Source organism: Psittacula echo (assembly GCF_963264785.1).
Source record: "Psittacula echo genome assembly, chromosome: 12".
In the NCBI taxonomy this organism is placed as follows: Eukaryota; Metazoa; Chordata; class Aves; order Psittaciformes; family Psittacidae; genus Psittacula; species Psittacula echo.
In genome coordinates, this window is record NC_137747.1 from 2,886,821 (window position 1) to 2,903,668 (window position 16,848).

At 44.0% G+C, this 16,848-nt stretch overlaps 1 protein-coding gene across 1 annotated transcript in view; it reads left to right on the forward strand.

The window, feature by feature from the left end:
* Nucleotides 1-995: 995 nt before the first annotated feature.
* ATP9A (ATPase phospholipid transporting 9A (putative)) overlaps nt 996-16,848 on the forward strand; it is a gene marked incomplete at its 3' end in the record, with an annotated part of 58,428 nt that continues 42,575 nt past the window's right edge. The window contains exons 1-4 of the mRNA XM_080627989.1: nt 996-1,064; nt 12,119-12,263; nt 12,556-12,669; nt 16,044-16,152. Of these exons, the coding sequence (XP_080484115.1) occupies nt 997-1,064; nt 12,119-12,263; nt 12,556-12,669; nt 16,044-16,152 (436 nt within the window). The 5' untranslated portion in view covers nt 996. The remainder of the gene's footprint in view (nt 1,065-12,118; nt 12,264-12,555; nt 12,670-16,043; nt 16,153-16,848) is intronic.

Below are 16,848 nucleotides of genomic sequence, written 5' to 3' on the forward strand. Positions count from 1 at the left end.
CAACAGTATAAATGGGCTGGAGGTGAGCCAGGTTCCTTTTCTTAAAGGATTCCTTTACTTTCTCATTTATGGAAAAGAAGAACATGAAGATATGGAGATGGCAAGAGGAAAATGGAGTGGAAGTAGAGGAGCTGGAGTGCAGCAAGATGAATGAATGGAGGAGACAGAACAGGTGTCAAAACCACACTGAGCAGAGTTTAGGTGGGACAGAAATACAAAGCAACTCATGGGACAGACTGTGGTAGCATTCAGGAACACTGCCTGGTAAAATACAAAGATCATCAGCCAAGCATGTGTTTCAGCTTCCATAGCCCAGTGCCTTTTTGAATCTAATCTGCATACTTCGTTTTAATGAAGACTTAGCTACTGTGATTGTAAAGAAGAGCTTGAAGTCATAAACTGAGCAGAAATGCTGTAGCAATTTGCACCTAAATTTGCAGAGGAAATCTGAATTAGGATCCAGAAACGCACATCACCAGGAGCGGATGAAGGTCACCATGCAAGAAGGGTGCAGGCATTAGCACCATAAAGCACAGCCCTGTAACGTAGGTTGAAGAATGCTATAAAGAAGAGGGGTGAATTTGCACCTCTGTGCTGGCTGCAAAAGACTGAGGACACGCGGGATGCGGCGTGGCCGCTCGCCTGAGGTGAAACCCAGGCGCGACCCGGGTGGGAAATTGAGACGGGGCACCGAGGGGAAGGGGCAGGATGGAGCCAGGGACGGGCGGCGGATGCGGACTTAAAGACAGAGCAGGTGCTGGACCTCGTAGGGTTGTGTTCTCTGGGTGAGGCAGGTGGAGCCGGGAGATGCGGACTGCGACCGGGGACCAGAAGCGAACCGGACCGGGGGCGGAGCGCGGTGGGGCGGCACCTGCGTGCTGGGACCCGGCGGCGCCGAGCCCGGCCCCCTCGGCGGAGCCGCCAGACGGCGGCGGGCCGGGCCGAGGCGCTGCTGGAAAGCGCATCCCTCCCCGCTCCGCCCCGGCAGCCGCGGCCATGACCGACAACATCCCGCTGCAGCCGGTCCGGCAGAAGAAGCGGATGGACAGCAAGCACCGGAGCGGGTGAGCCGCTCCGAGGAGCGCTGACCGCGGGCCTGGGGCCTCGCTCCTCTTTATGGCCGCCGCCTGTGTTGCGGGGGACGGGCGGTGCGAACCCCGCTCCCTCCTGCCTCGGGGCGGCGGCGGGGGCCGCGCTCTCGGGGGTCTTTGCGGGATGCGCGGGGCTCAGCGGAGGGCGGGCGGGCGGGAGCCGTGTCTCCCTGCGCTGCGCGGCCGCCTCCGAGGCTGGGGAGAGGAGGAGGAGTGCGGGGGGGCAGGCAGGCGCTGACAGGTTGTTCCTGACGCCATTGCCGTGGCACGCCCGGGTGGAGGGCAGGATCCTGCTGGGCGTTGCTGCCGCCGGGGCTGGGCAGAGCGGGGCCAGCCATCGGGGCCGGTTGTCAGCCCCTTACATGGGGAAGAATCGGCCGCTGTCCTCATCGCCTGCTCCATCGGAGCCCTCCAGACAAAGCGGTGCCTGGGCAGCAGCCAGCGCGGCCGGGCCGGGCCGGCGGGGCAGGACAGCAAGCGCCGAGCGGGGAGTCGCAGGCGGCCCGGCTCGCCCCTGCACGCAGTCTGGTCCCGCATCCCCGCTGGTGTTGGAGCGAGCGCTCGGCCTTCGCTGCCTTGGACCAGAAATGGTAGATCTGTAACAAAGGTGTCTGTCGAACTGTAGCAGTTAAAGCAATACAGTATCCTTGGTGTGTGGTGTTGCTATATCCCGAGCGTGGGATGTGGTCCTGAAGAAGGTGGTTATGTGTATTTATATTGGTATTCTCGTGCAGGCAGTTAAATAAGAAAAAATTAAATGATTTCTTACTATTTTGTAGGAAATTGCACCTCTATGCAGGCAGGTTGGTTTGTACACAGTGGGGTGTACAGGGTTACCTGGCTGTCAGTTATTGCAGTGCTTCACTTGTCCCTGGGTAATTTGGTTTGGTTTTTAAAATGTGGTGATTGATATTAGTAAAATAAATCAAAATACCAAAGGGAAGCCTGACTGTTAGAGCAAGATGAGATTGATACTTGTTTATTATGTGTTTGTTTGATAGTTTCTGATTCCTCTAACTGAAATTGTTCTACATAATTTATTCATTATTAGAAATATTTCTTATTAACAGCATTGTTTCTTATACTTGATGTAGCAATATCCATGCTAGCTGATACAGAGTTGGGAGGTGTTTGTGGTGCACCAAGTAATTCCCCAGCGTCTCTGTCACATGCATCATTGGGCAAGTTCCACAAGGTGCAGCCATCATGGCGTTAAATTTAGTGATGTGATTGAAAGGGATCAGGAAGAGATGGAGGCCTGAGAAATTTCTCAAAGCGTTGTGAATGATTGCTTTTCTTAAAGTTCTCCCATCTCCACCAAGTACTTGGGTACTCTTGGGTACTACAAGTGGTTAGTAGTGTCTAACAGAAATTGCCCTCTTCTAACCTCAGCTATGCTTCATTGACTGGGGACCCTAGCTGATTAGCAGGCACAAAGATGATGTTTCCAGTGTTAGCAAGAAATTCTGGCAGGATGAAGTTGTGAAGGAAGATTGCCTAGGAATTTTCTCAGTGGCAGTCTGAATAATGTGGATTTGAGGTTTCCGTTTGGTTCAGTAACTCTGCGGATTGGACTTCATCATCTGTTTGGAATTTCTGTTTTACTGATAAGTAGCCAGCCTGTGGTGTGTTAGTTGATTGAAGCATAGTGTGGCTAGTAAAGCATTGAAGCCAAGTAAACCCAAACCAGTATGATAAACCAAAGAAGAAACTGACTAGCAAGTCAGTCAGGGTCCCTGGTGTCCCATCCAGGATGGTCTCCTGGGAATCCTAAGCCATAATCAAGACCTTATTTCTTCTGTTTATGCTGAGAAAAACCCAAACAGAAGCCTTCTAAGTTGCTTTCCTTGATACATATGAAAATCCAGGGATAAGCAAGCCTTGAAGGGCTTCACCTTAGCATAGCCCTGACTGCAATTTCTGCAGTGGGGGCAAGTTCTCAGACAGACTTTTTTTGTCAGTGTTGTCTTCTGGAGTGGCAAACAGATTTCTGTTCATGTTCAGAATGACTTCATAGAAATCTTCTTGTATGTTAACAAAAAAGTAAGAAATACCTGATTCTCACATAGGGCAGGTGTCCAAGCAGGGCTTTCGTTACAGCCTCAGCCTGTACTGTGCTTTGAAGAGAAGCCAGAGAGGAACTCACACAGTCTCGTTGCAGAGATGAATGATGGTACAGATAGCTGCAATCTATGTCAAAGAGAAACCATGTGCTTAATAAACCAGCGGGGGACATGGTTATCTGTTCCTGAGCATAACTTTAATGTGGATCTTCCTTGTTGCAATCAAAGGCTAAGCTCAGAATTCTGCAGCTGGGTGCCTTGAATTCAGCCATATCTTTCCAAATACTTTGCAGCACTCTGAAAACCACTATGAGGTATGTGCCAGTGAGGAGGGAAGGATAGCATTAACTGCAACAGGACTGCTTGTGGGATGGCATGTGAGTCTGAGCTTCCCAGGGGCTGAGCTCTGCCAGCGAGGGAGCTGCAAGCTCCTGAAGCACCTCAAGTGCTCTGTTTAGTGCATGACACAAGTTTTTCCCTAAATAGCTTATGTCTCAGTCCACAGTCCTGCGAGGCATTCTTTTTGAAACCAGCAAACTGCTGTGCTCATGCTGCCTCTGCGATGGAAAAAGGCCTTGATCCAGAAATGTGGGGGGAAGAATGGAGAATGAGACAGGGAAGGAGGAGCTTTACAGTAACAGTTTGGCCAGCCCCTTGTATGTGTGAGTGTATTCTGGGTCTATGTAAATGGCAAATGCCATTTCAAAGTCAACAGAGAGAGATGGTTGCTCCTGCGTGTGGGTGTGCCTCCGCACGTGTGGAGCTGGGCTGGTTTCCCACAGACAAGCTGGTTTGTACCACGGTTCTTGGTGGATGGGCAGGGGTGGGCTGCAGGAACAGCAGTGCTCACCCCAGGTCTGAAATGGGGATGTTGGGATCAAGTGGAGGTGCAGAATAAGGCTATGTGGTTGTGTATGGCTCTGGTTTTTAATGACTGGAAAATTCTTTATATGCATTTAAAATAATGAAATGTGAAAGGTTGGTTTGTGTATTGAAGGTGCCAAGAACTTAACAGCACAGCCTTTGAGAAACGTGGAAACAGCATTGGAGAAGAGTGCTTGTTGTAGGAGTGATAGAATCAGAGAGTGTTTAGGGTTGGAAAGGACCTTAAGATCGTCTAGTTCTGACCCCCCCTGAAATATGTAGATGAACTTTAGCACTAATTTGACAAATACTACTCCCTACTAGACCAATATGACACTTTTTTTTTTTACATTAGTTTTGCTTATGAGAGCATTTTTAATTTGCTCTTTCAAATACTTCTCCATCAAATGTGCTGCATTTATAAATAAAACCTGCTTCTTTGCAATTCCTGTTAATCTAGCATCTGACAGTCAGTCTGTCCCATTACTTTTCTTACATCATCACTAAGAATGTGTTTTTGTAAACAAATACAATCCCAAGTGAAATAGACAGTAGACCTCTTCAGCACCTCCTGTTCATTTAGATCCCTGTGCAGGTTTAAGGGCCATGTCACTTACAGGACTCAAAGCTTCGGATGCAGTTCACATTGAAAGAGATGCATTTGAGTGGTTGCGACTTTATCTTGGGATTTGTGAGTTGGGCTTTTTTATTATTTTTGCCATGTAATGATTTAAAATGGGAATAAGTGTTGTAAAGGCTTCTCCATATAAGCTGCTTTCATATAGCTTTCATGTTCTTTCTGTAGGACAGTAATTTTAAGAAGTTCATGGTATACAGTGACTTACTAGTTTACTGTACTTGAGGGGCTGTTGCAATATTGTTCTTCAGTGCTTCAGTTGCAAAACAGAGGAGAAATGTTTAGGAATGTGTATTCCTCCTAAACTTTTATGGAGAACTGCTGACATTTCGGTAACTTTGTGATTCCCATTCCTGAAAAGTGCATGCTAATTTTGTCAGCATCTCTAAGCAGCAATGTAAACGCTTAGCTGGTTTTTTTTACATGAGTTTTCTTTCCTTTTCAAGGATGTAGTCTTCTGATTCCTGATGGAAAGTATTATTCCTAATAACAGCAATAGTCCTCTTCTGCCAGAAACAGCCAACTTCAGCCAGTGATGCTGACTTTGCCCTGAGCAGAAAACTTTGGAGTAATGTGATGGCATGAGCAGCCCCTTCCCTCCTCACAGAATCATAGAATAGTTAAGGTTGGAAAGGACCTTAAGATCATCCAGTTCCAACCCCCCTGCCATGGGCAGGGACACCTCACACCAAACCATACCACCCAAGGCCTCATCCAACCTGGCCTTGAGCACCGCCAAGGATGGAGCATTCACAGCCTCCCTGGGCAACCCATTCCAGTGCCTCACCACCCTCTCAGTAAAGAACTTCTTCCTTAGATCCAATCTAAACTTCCCCTGTTTCAGTTTGAACCCGTTACCCCTTGTCCTGTCACTACAGTCCCTGATGAAGAGTCCATCCCCAGCATCCTTGTAGGCCCCCTTCAGATACTGGAAGGCTGCTATGAGGTCTCCACGCAGCCTTCTCATCCAGGTCTTTAAGCTTGATACCCAAATAGGGATGATATCCAAAGAAACAGTAGAATCACAGAACTATGCAATGCCTGTAAAATTCTTCTGGGAAGGAAGAAGTGAGTTAACTGGCAAAAGCTGATAGCCCCAGTCACAAAAGGACTTTTTATTTAATGAGCACCAGACTAATCTGAAAACACATTTGTGTACTTTCTGTATGCGCTCAGAGTTCTTTATTTCTGGTACCCAACTGAATGGATTTGTCAGAATGTTTGGGGTTTTTTTCGAGGTTAGGATTCCAGAGGAGAAAGGGAAAAGGAGGCTGTCTGAAATGTTCCTTGTTAGGTTCACCGCCCACCTTTCTGCCCCTTCTTTACATTTTGCTCTTGGTACAAGTTGTGTTTTGTCCTCTCAGCAGTGGGCACCCCAAGTCAGATATTTAGCGGCACAGCCCAGGACTTCATACCCTACGCATGGCTGATTCTCCCTGCAGTACAAGTCCTTGGCACCTTTGGGAGCTTTTCTTTGGCTCCTGTGAGCGCACAGCAGCCATGCAGTGCAGGTGAGCACTGGGCTTTCCCTGTGTCATACCATGTGTTGTGCCAACACAACCTGGTGCAGTAATAAAAGCGGCTGTAGAGACCAGTGTTTACTCACGTTGCAACGTCCGGACACATAAGGCAGAAAGGGTTCAGGTAGTGAAGCTGTGCTGTCTGAATGTGCCCCGGGTAGATCAATGAAACCTGCCATTAGTGGGAAAACAGGATCTGCCATTGCAGCCACTCCCATTTGTGTAAAGTGCTTTGTAAGGGTCACAGGTGTCATAGATAGGATTTTAAAGCAGAACTGAGGAGTTTAATAATGTATTCTTCCTTAATGAAGTTTAAAACATCATTGAAAAGTTTGAAAAAAAATAAAAATCATAAAAAATTATGGCAATTGAGTATCTTTGGGGTTGGTGATAACCATATGAATGAGCACGTGGTTCTGTGCTTGGGAAATGTCTGTGTTCTTACCAAAACCTCATTTTCTAGCTTGCTTCAATAAGCATGGGCAGAGATAACACTGTCGCTAGCCTAGGGTTTGGACCGTGGGCTTCTGTTCTGTGCCAACCCAGCAAAGCACAGGCAGCGTGCTGTGTGGTTTGTGGGACAAGAGGGAAAAACCAGGTCACAGGATAGGTAGGAGTTAAATGCCAGCACTGGGGTTGACTAGGTGCCATCATAAGATAAAACTCCCTGGGGTTCTTTGAATATACATAGGATAAACATCATCATTTACTGAGTTCCAGCCACTGGCACACAAGTTCCTTGCTAAGCACCGCAGGCTCTGGAGAAGGCTCCAGCAATGATGTAATGGGATTCCTGAGCACTGATAAACCTCCCCAGTTAGTGTTGCAGTTGCAACCCTTTAACTGTGACTCTGTTGTTGCTGGTTGTAGTATTGTGTTCATTGGTTGACTTTGGGTTTTTTTTAATGGATTCCTTTATGTTGCATAGAAACCTCCTGCTATGTGGGAGAGTTCTTAGTAGAAATGGTGCATATTCTTTATTAGAGCATTGATACTACAGACAATCACCTTCAAAAACTTGCTGAGCAGGAAGTTTTTCTTATGTTTGCCTAATTAAGCTTTCAGTTTGCTTTCCCTTTATTTCAGGAGGTTGCGAAAACTGTGACTCCAGCCAGGCAGGAATTTCACAGAACTGTTATTTTCTCACAGCAGATTCTCCCTTGTCCCTTCTTGCTTATACTTGCATCTGCATTATTTTTAGATCGATTCTCAAACCTTAGAGTAACACAGCAGTTGTAAATTAAAATCCTCACAGCAACAAGTATCTTTGGGAACACTGCAAGAGGTCGGGGCTTGGAACATGTGCTGAATTTGGGGTAATTTGACTTCTGTGCAATTACCTTCTACTTCCCTGCCTTTGTCGGTGCTGTCAGTATTGGGATCTGCCCTCTCATTTAGAACCACACAAGTGTAAGCAATTTTGCAGAGCTAGGCGTTAGCATTCACAGACTAGTGAATTCATAGTAATTAGGAAAATACTAAAAGCAGTATAATTGTATGTAAACAGATGGGCAGAGCACATTCTTCCTAAGGTAAAACATTCTGATTTTGAGGGGTTCATTTGCCATTTTCTTACACATTCATGAAGAAAAAGCACTGGTAAGTCATTGAGCTTATTAAAATGTCTAGAAATCTGCTTTAGAGATTTAGGCACTGGTTTGAAGATCTGAGCACATATTTGGAAAGTTCTTTGGAGTGTGATAGTGTATGTTACTTTGTGTAAGAAAAAAATACCTGCCAGCACAAGTAAAAATATATTAAATTGTAGTAGTGCCCTCTTTGAGCCTTATCCTATTGTAAATATTATGATATAGGTGGGTAGGTATTTCTGCTGTTGAGTACAATCCCTAGAAGAGGCCCAACCTAAAAAATAAACAAAGGTAACTGGTTTCAGATGTCTCATTACAAGGACTGCCTGACTCTTTCTGTAACTGGGAAGCATGTTGTGATGATGAAATGGGGTATGTGGACACCAAGTTTGCTCCCTTGGGCAAAGCCTCTTGTTTAGAGCCTTATCATAGAGGTCATTCTGAATTCACAGTCATTTAAACATGGACTCAAGGCTAATCTTGTGTGGTTTTCTCTATCATGGAAAAAAAGGAAAAAATAATTTTTTTTATAGAGCATATCTAATTTCAGTTGTGTTCCAAATACTACCATTTTCCCTATTTTCCATTAAAAATATTTGGGATGAAAGTGACTGCCTTAGGTCGTCATCTGCAAACACAGAAGAAAACTGGATTAAAATGTATCGAGCTACTAAAATATGCTTCTGTAGTAGAGTTTATAAATATGAGTGGTTTGCACTAACTTTACTGGATATCTCATGTTGGTAACTGCCTTTCAGATCTGGGTATTACACACAGCTGTGTGGGGAAGACAGATCCATGAGTTAGTTTTTCTTAACAAAAAAAGTTTTGATTTTTGACAGAAATCGATAGTTTCAGGGGCAAGTGTAAGTTTTTGGAGTGGGTTTCATTTAGGGTACTTATGCTTCTATTACTACTATTACTAATATTACTATAATACTAATACTACTATTACTATCCCATAATTATGGGAATAGTCAAAGATGGAAATCCCTTGCCTTAGAAATATTACAAGTGCAGAATAACAGGCAGTGTCTGTGTAGAGGTAAGCAGAGATGGCAGTAGCGGTGCTGCAGGTCTGTAGGATGTCAGATACTTCTTGAATATACTGAACAGTAAAGCATCTCCAGTTATTTTATTCCGGTAATTTGCTGTAGGTGTTCAGAGGTATCAGTGTTTTGAACTGTTCACATTACCCACTGTTTATTTCTGTCAGATTTTCCTGCATTCTCATCGTTTTCTCCTCTTCAGCACATGAACAGTTTGCAAGTCAAAGTTGACAACTGCAGGGGCTTTGGTAAAGCTGACCTCTGTGTGGCCAGTGATAAATGCATGTAGGTGAAAGAGGTAGGATGGTTATTGAAATTGGGGGATTTTATGTACTCTGGGTTTAGAATGGAGGGTTTAACTAGAGCTGGTAAGAGACTGTTCAGCACCATCCAAAACTTGTGATTTCATATTCCTTCAGTACCAATGTGTGGGTGCGATGTAGCGCTCTGCTGTCTTGTCAGCATTTCAGTCTCAAAGCTTCCTTGAGCAAGGAAACCTCTCCTGTGTTTGGGTGGCATCTCTATGCTTGTGGTTTAGGTTGGTTTTGAGTACAGGCTGGAGAAAATCCACTTTTTCAGGGTTTATCTGTCACTCTTCATGAAATACAATAATGTTGAAGTAATTTGATTATGCAAAAATCCCTTTATATCTAGTTTTAAAAGCTTATGAGAAATTATCTTACAAGTCAGCCTTGTGAAGTTAACGTCTGTGTCAGCTCATGGAGCACTGAATCACATGGTGACACCTTTACTTCTGGAAGCAAAGTTGATTTCTATTCCTCTCCTGTACAGAAGGAACTGACTTAACTAAAACCTCTTCTTTCTGTTTATTTGCATCCAGTGGGGCATGAAACATAAAACCTGGTCTCTTTGTAGGAAACCACCTTCTGTGTAGTGAGTTGTAAACTGTTTAACATGCTGCATGTATATTCAGTTAAGATGGTTACTTCAAGGGCCAAATGCCAAATCCATCCTTAAATAGTTACTGCTTTTGGTTAGCTCTGTATTTAATTGAACTCCTGTGGCCGAATGCTGTGATTGAAGAACAGATCTCAACAGTGGTTTCTGGAAAGATGCGTGTAAGAGCTCTGAAGCTTTTGGTTATCAATCTAGCTGACACTGGCTTTCCCAAATGTCAATGAAATTCAGTAGGTGTGTTTTTAAAGGAACAAGGGGGTTGGAAAGAGATTGGCTTTTGGTAAGAAGCAGTGACAAGAGAAAAATAACCCTTTTGGGCTTTGGAAGGGTACAGTGCTGCAATCTTGAGTAGAGAGGCTTTTTCAAGGTACAAGAGGGATTGTTGATAAGTCCTTGCATCTCCTGCAAAGTAACCATGCTCTGTTTGATTCATTGCCTCATGTCAGTATTTGTTACATTGAGCAGTACACAGTTGTATTCACTAAATCTTGTGTGAGAGCTGAGTTTTTGCTAGCTGTATCAGCCGGGTTGAAGGCCCCATGAGGTCCCCTGAGCTGGTGGCAGGCAGTCTGTGGAAAGTCTGGTTCTCAGGTGTTACCATTACTTAACGAATTGAATGTTAATCCTTCATGTTCTTCTACAGAATGTTTCCCGTCACCTCATCCTAGTGTCTTTTGGTGGAGAAAAACAACCTCTAGCCTGAAGTTTGTAGGCCATGCAGTGGTTCCCAAAGCAGGGGATACAGTTTAGTTAAGTATGACACCCAGCTGTGTGCCAGAAGAGAGTTTTAACTTGGATATTTTCAAATACAGGCACCACATGCTATTGCTGGGATTTATTTATTGACTCTGGTTGTCTCCTTCACTGGGGACAGGTGGAGGCACTGAGTGTGCTGGGGCTGCAGAAAGGACCTTTGGTGTGAGGTGTCGTGTGCTGGTGGTTTGAACAGGCGCTCACAGCTAGCTTAGCTCACATCTCATATCTTAGATGCTAAATATCTCCCCAGAGAGAAGAGAAAATCCTTCAGTGACCATATCAGTTTTGGTGAACTTGGTTTGGCTTTCCTGAATGCACGTGTAACTTTTAGGAAAGGCCAGAAATGATGCTAAATAAATGGCTTTAATGTAAGACTGAGCTGAAAAAGTAAATGATCAGTATACCAATGTGTTCCTATTCTATTTTGAAGGGGTTTTTGGGAAACTGGCATTACAAGATATAAAAGGTGATTGTTGAACTGAATAATTGTGTCATGGCAATATTTAAGAGCAGGAACAAAGATACTGGTGACAAAGTAGACAAAAACACGGGAAGAAAGAGAGCAGGGGTTATACTGGACTAGTCTGGTTGAAAATAGGATGAACTTATATTCCTGTGTCCACTTCTCTGGTAGCCTGGGTTTGTGGCACTGGGTCCAGGCATTGGTTGGGGCTGCCTGAACTCTGTGGTGGTGCTGCAGCAGGACGGTCATCTCAAGAGCTGAAAATATAAATGACTACAGCTAAACTAAGAAACCAAGACTGTGTGGCTGGATCTGCATGTCCTTGATCAATGAGAATGTGTTATTCATTAGTAGATAACACAAAATTTGCTATTAACATAAATGCCGCTAATGACTGTAATACTGTGTAAAAATAAAATCTGTAATCATTTTGCATCCATTTTCAGATTCCTTGTAAGGTTTAATTTTTAGAGGATTATACATTATTATTCCTTGGCAAGACTGTTTTAAAGTGCAAATATTCAAATATTAAACTCTTCTGCTAAAAAGGTGTAAATTTCTATGAAGCAGGGGTTGCAGGGAAGAAGCATCTCTGTCTCCATCTCATGTTTTCTTTAAGACATATGAGATCATTTTACAAGTATACGTTCCTGTTTAAGTTCAGTTTGTAAATGGAAAGCCCCCTTTTGTTTGAGGGCGTTTCAACAAGGAAACAGAAGACTAGAAAGCACTTCAACTCCTTTTTTAATGGGAGCTTTCCAGCATAAAGCCTGCAATCCAGGATCAGTGCAAGGGGGGGGGGACCTTTCTGCCTGTACCCCATACTCCTTGCCTCCTGGAGCTCTTTTATTCGCAGGAGGTAGAAGCTCTCCCAGCAGTCGGCAGTGACTTGGTCCATGCTTCTCCATACCTTGGTTTCTTGAAAGCAAAGATGTAGTAATGGCTCCAACCCCATATGAGGTGTTTGCTTGCAGCTCAGTAGGCTGCAAGGCAGGTCTCCAGTGGCTGTATTTGGTAGAAAGTCAAGCTCTAGTCTCACCAGAAGTGGTGAGTGACAAAGAGAAGTGATGCTCAGCTGTTCTGCTGGCTGGTGGCAAGGGTCTGGGGGGGTGTGTGTATCAGAGAATTATGTTAAAAAGTAACTCATTAATTAATGTTCCTTCTATAGGTGTTGTCAGTGCTTAAGATGCTGTGGAAGGAGAGACCCGAGGCCTCGTACAGTTTGGCTTGGCCATCCAGAGAAGAGAGACCAGAGATACCCTCGCAATGTTATCAACAATCAAAAGTACAACTTCTTTACATTTCTCCCTGGGGTAAGTGTGAGGAAAGCTGTTTTTCCTTATCCCACTCCAAAGCTTTCCCTAATTTCAGTGGTTTTACAGTAGACAGATGCAGAACCTGGAGCTGTTTTGGGTTGTGCTTGGTGGGCCTCCTGCAAAGGCTGCCTTAGGGCAGCAGCAAACCAGACATGGATCTGTCCTGGACTGCTTTAAGACTGCCCTAAGTTAGTTAGACACTAAAGTAGCGTGCAAAAATGTTTTTGATTGTTAGTTTAATATTCATAACTTTTGAGCTTCATTACTCTCTTCCCTTTTTTATTCTTAGGTGTTGTTCAACCAGTTCAAATACTTCTTCAACCTTTATTTCTTGCTTTTGGCCTGCTCTCAATTTGTCGTTGAAATGAGGCTTGGTGCACTTTACACATACTGGGTTCCTCTGGTAGGTCATTTATGGCTTATTTACTCAAGAAAGTTTGTGTTTGACACAATTCTTGTGTTGCCCTTTCTGTAGGGTGTAAGTTTGCACCATAACTAATTTTGTTAGCTTACTTCTTCAGGCTTACACTGTGTATGTTGTATTGTAGGTGCCTGTTTTGGACTTAAGCTTTATTTTGTAGAGGTTTGACAGGGATGTGAGAGGACTCTGCCCCCAACTTGCTCATTTGTGAGATGTTAATGGGCACAGAGCTCTCATCACTGGGTGCAGTGGCTGCAAGGCCAGCAGGGCTTTGTGAATAACATGAGAAAACAAATGGAGACTGGAGCAAATATCTTTCCCTGGCAATGTGTGTGTTGTTCACAGCTGCATCTGAACCAAGGATGTGCTCATGGTGGGTCTGTATGGGGCATTGCACCCTCCTTGGGTGATCCATGCTTATGGGAGCCCGGACCAGCCTGGCAACAGCAGCAAAGGACCGAAGGGCACCTTTCAAAAGTGACCGTAATGAATGGCCATATGTGCCACGATGGCAAATTATGCTCCCCTGTCAAACAGTTTGACCTGCGGCCATGGGATAGGTCAACAGACTGCTTCATAGTTTAACTACATTGTAAAAAACAAATGAAACAACTGAGAAGCCCACCACCACAAACCTCCCACGTATAAAAATCAATATACGGAGATGTCTTTACATTGGCTCAAGGTGCAGATACTCTTTCCTTCCTGAAAACTACTTGCCCTTTTCTTTTGATAGCCATGTGTTTCACCTGTAATGAAAGGAAATCAGTAATAATTAGTTTTGAAGCAGAAACTCCAGTGCAGAAAGGGGAATAGTTGCATAGAATGGGCTTCTTAAATCTGCAAAATGCACTGTGTGAGCCAGTTAAACTGCTTAAATGCTTAATATATGTACTTATATTTTTTATTTTATCACAGTAAAACTATTATTTCTTTTTCTATGTGAAAAGCTGCTCTGCTGCACTTCAGCTCATAGTACTGTAGAATAATTTTGGTTCAGAGGGACCTCTGTTCCAACTGTCTGCTCAAAGTGGGGCTGTCTTTAAACTTAGTTTGGTTTAACTCATCTGAGTTTGAAAATCTCCCAGGACAGGCATCCTTTTTACTTTAAAGAAATGACATAAACCCAACTGAAATCTGATCTAAATAAAAGGCACAGGGCTCTTCCAAGACATTACTTATGCACTGATTTGAGAAATGGTGGTGGTAAAAATTTGTGGCTCTATTGAGACAACTCAGGAGTGGCAAAGCAAACTTATTTTCCTGCCTTTTATACTTTCAGAACAGTGAAATTCCTGCTAAAATTCAGAAAGAAGCAAAGGGGAAAGCTTTAGGATATTGCTGCTAAAATTCTGGTTGTGTTAAAGGCTGGATTGCACTGAATTCTCCCTCAAATGTGTGTCGTGCTGCATTTGCTGTATGACTATTGGTAGTTTCATAAGATCCTGTCCTGTAAATAAAGTATACATGCACACAGTGGATCTCTGGGTTTTCTATAGGCAGTTGAGACTTGTCTTTGCCAGGTGAGCAATTAGAATGTGGCATATGAGCTGCCAGAAAGCAGGAGAAGAAAGGTCTTTGTTCATTACTGGCTGCTAATGTGAGTGTTGGGGATGGAATGATATATGAGATGGCACAGTGAGTCAGCACATGTGGGAATATTTTGGGGTGATTATTTGAAGACTCTTCAAACAGCTGAAACATGAGTTGAAAATAACTGATGCTTTTGGGTTTTATTTTGGAAAGCAGATAGGAACTTCTAGCTAAAGGCACAAATGCCACTTGTAAATTGAAATGCCCATTCTTTTCTTGATCTGTTGATTGTGGGTAAGATATCTTCCACAGTTGTGCAAAACAGATGGTTGTGGTCCTGAATGTTGGGGGGTGAAATGCTTCTCTGAAAATGCTGCATTAATGGCTTATTACTTTCAATGTTTGTAAATAGAGGATTGAATACAGGCATTTTTTAAGAAAATGATTGCCCATCCTTGGGTTTCTTCTTGTGTCTTCATTTTTAAATAGTGCAGAAGACTACTACATTGCATTTAAATACTGATACTAATTAATCTAGATCATACCACTAGAATTAGGGACTCTTTGGGTTTATTATAGGGTTGTGAGAGCTGGCAGGTGAAGTGTACCTCAGTGTTTTAATAATAAAGGAAACTGCTCTCCTTCCGTCTTAGTAGTTCTTAGGTCATTCATCAGCATTTTTCTCTGTTTAAAATATTTGAGCATTTGGATCGTTATTTAGTGTTAGCAATGCTCCACAGCAAGGCCCAGCCTAAGAGCTCATTCACACAGTTTTTGGAGGCGTGTGCGTAGCTGTTCTTTCTAAAAATGAAGTTACTTAAAGCTGGAAATTACAACCCACTGGCAAAGTCTCCTGTTTGGATAGGTGGGTATTTACAGGTATTTTCATGTGGTTTTCATGTAACCCCCAGTTTCTAACATCACGCTGCCCCCTTCTTAAAGTAAAGAAGTTTCTTATTAACAGTCAGTACATGGTTGCAATTTTCAAGCATACAGGTTGTAAAAAGTTCATTTTTCTTCTGCAATGAATGAAGAGTGTTTTAACCGTTCAGTGAGCCTGAGCTGAATAGTGCCTAATGAAAAATTGGCTTTGTAGTACTAGCCCCATGAAGAATTGTGCATTCATTTAGTTACTTTTTTATATATAGTGAAGGATGTGACATGGGCATTTTGCTCGTGACAGGAGGAATGAAATGACTTCTCACATCCACAGAAAAGTAGGACTGAAACCCTAATTAGGCAAATGTGTAATTAGACTATGAGTAGTTCACATTAATATATTTAGGGTGCTTATTTGTGTAGGTTGAGTGTATGTACACACACACATGAATACACATGCATTATATCTGTATTTATAAAAAAGTGTGCCTCTAGGTTCCTATATAAAGAAATCTCCCAGGTTTGGTGAGCTAACTTGGATGGCTCTGTGGTGGATTGAGGTTTTAGGGATCCTGTGTTACACTGCACTTTTGTGTAACCTCTCTCCGTCTTGGTTACTCACCTGTGAAGTGCGGTGGGTGTTATTTACACTCTTAAGATAAACTTTACAAAGATTTTTTTGAGGAGGTACTGACAGAGCATCGTGGTAATGCTGAGAAACAACCGCAGGGTTTTTTAAACAACAGGTCTGTTGTTAGTTTGTTATTGGGAGATCCACTCAGCAGCACATAACATCACTATAATGATTTAGTGAGAGAAGATAGAATAAGGAAATGCAGATTGCTGGCATTGGTACTGATAAATACTGCTCTTATTAGAGGCAGATGTGATTTCTTTTCCTGACCTTTTCATGCATTCTGTTCCCCTCTCCGTGCTCCTTTTAGGGCTTTGTGCTTGCTGTTACCGTCATCCGAGAGGCCGCGGAGGAGATCAGATGTTACATGCGCGACAAGGAAGTGAACTCGCAGATCTACAGCAAGCTCACAGCGAGAGGTCGGCTCGGCGGCTCCAGCGTGCCCGCTGCATCCCGGCGCGGCCGCGGCAGCACCGGGGGTTGCAACTCAATCAAATGCTGCTGACAGTTGGAGAAGCAGAGTTCAAGGAATGGGGAGGGGGTTATGGGCTCGCAGGCACGTGGCTTTGCGGCCACGCTGCTGCTCCTGCACCGTCGGGGGGCCGGGTGGCTTCTCATGGATGGCTCTTTGCCAGGGTGTGGTGGATGCTGAGCTTTGCTGAGGGTTTCCTAGGGAGATGAGCAGCTAATGTGAGGCGGGTGTGCGTTAATTGCTTCAAATAACTGGAGAGCATCATCCTGGCAGCTTCAAGGCATGAAGAGAGGACAGCCCCATGCATTTACATGCGCAGATACTGCGCTGTGGGCTGGGAGGTCACTGCAGCTAGCACCAGGCAGGGGTGAACTTCCAAGCTGTTGATGGGATAGTTCTAAACCCTGCTTTCTCCTAACTCTAGTGTAGGCCAAAACATCATCCCAGTTATTGTCCCTTCTTGGTGATTGGAACCACCAAAGAAAATGAAACTGGATCTGAATTGCTCTAGGTTGTGGAGGTGGATGTTTCCAGAAGGGAAATGTGTTTTCCTTCCTGCAAAGCTGTGACGTGAGAGAAGCACTCTGTATAGTTGCATAGATGAAGGGAGGGATAGGCAAATAAAGCAATCAGCATAGTAGGA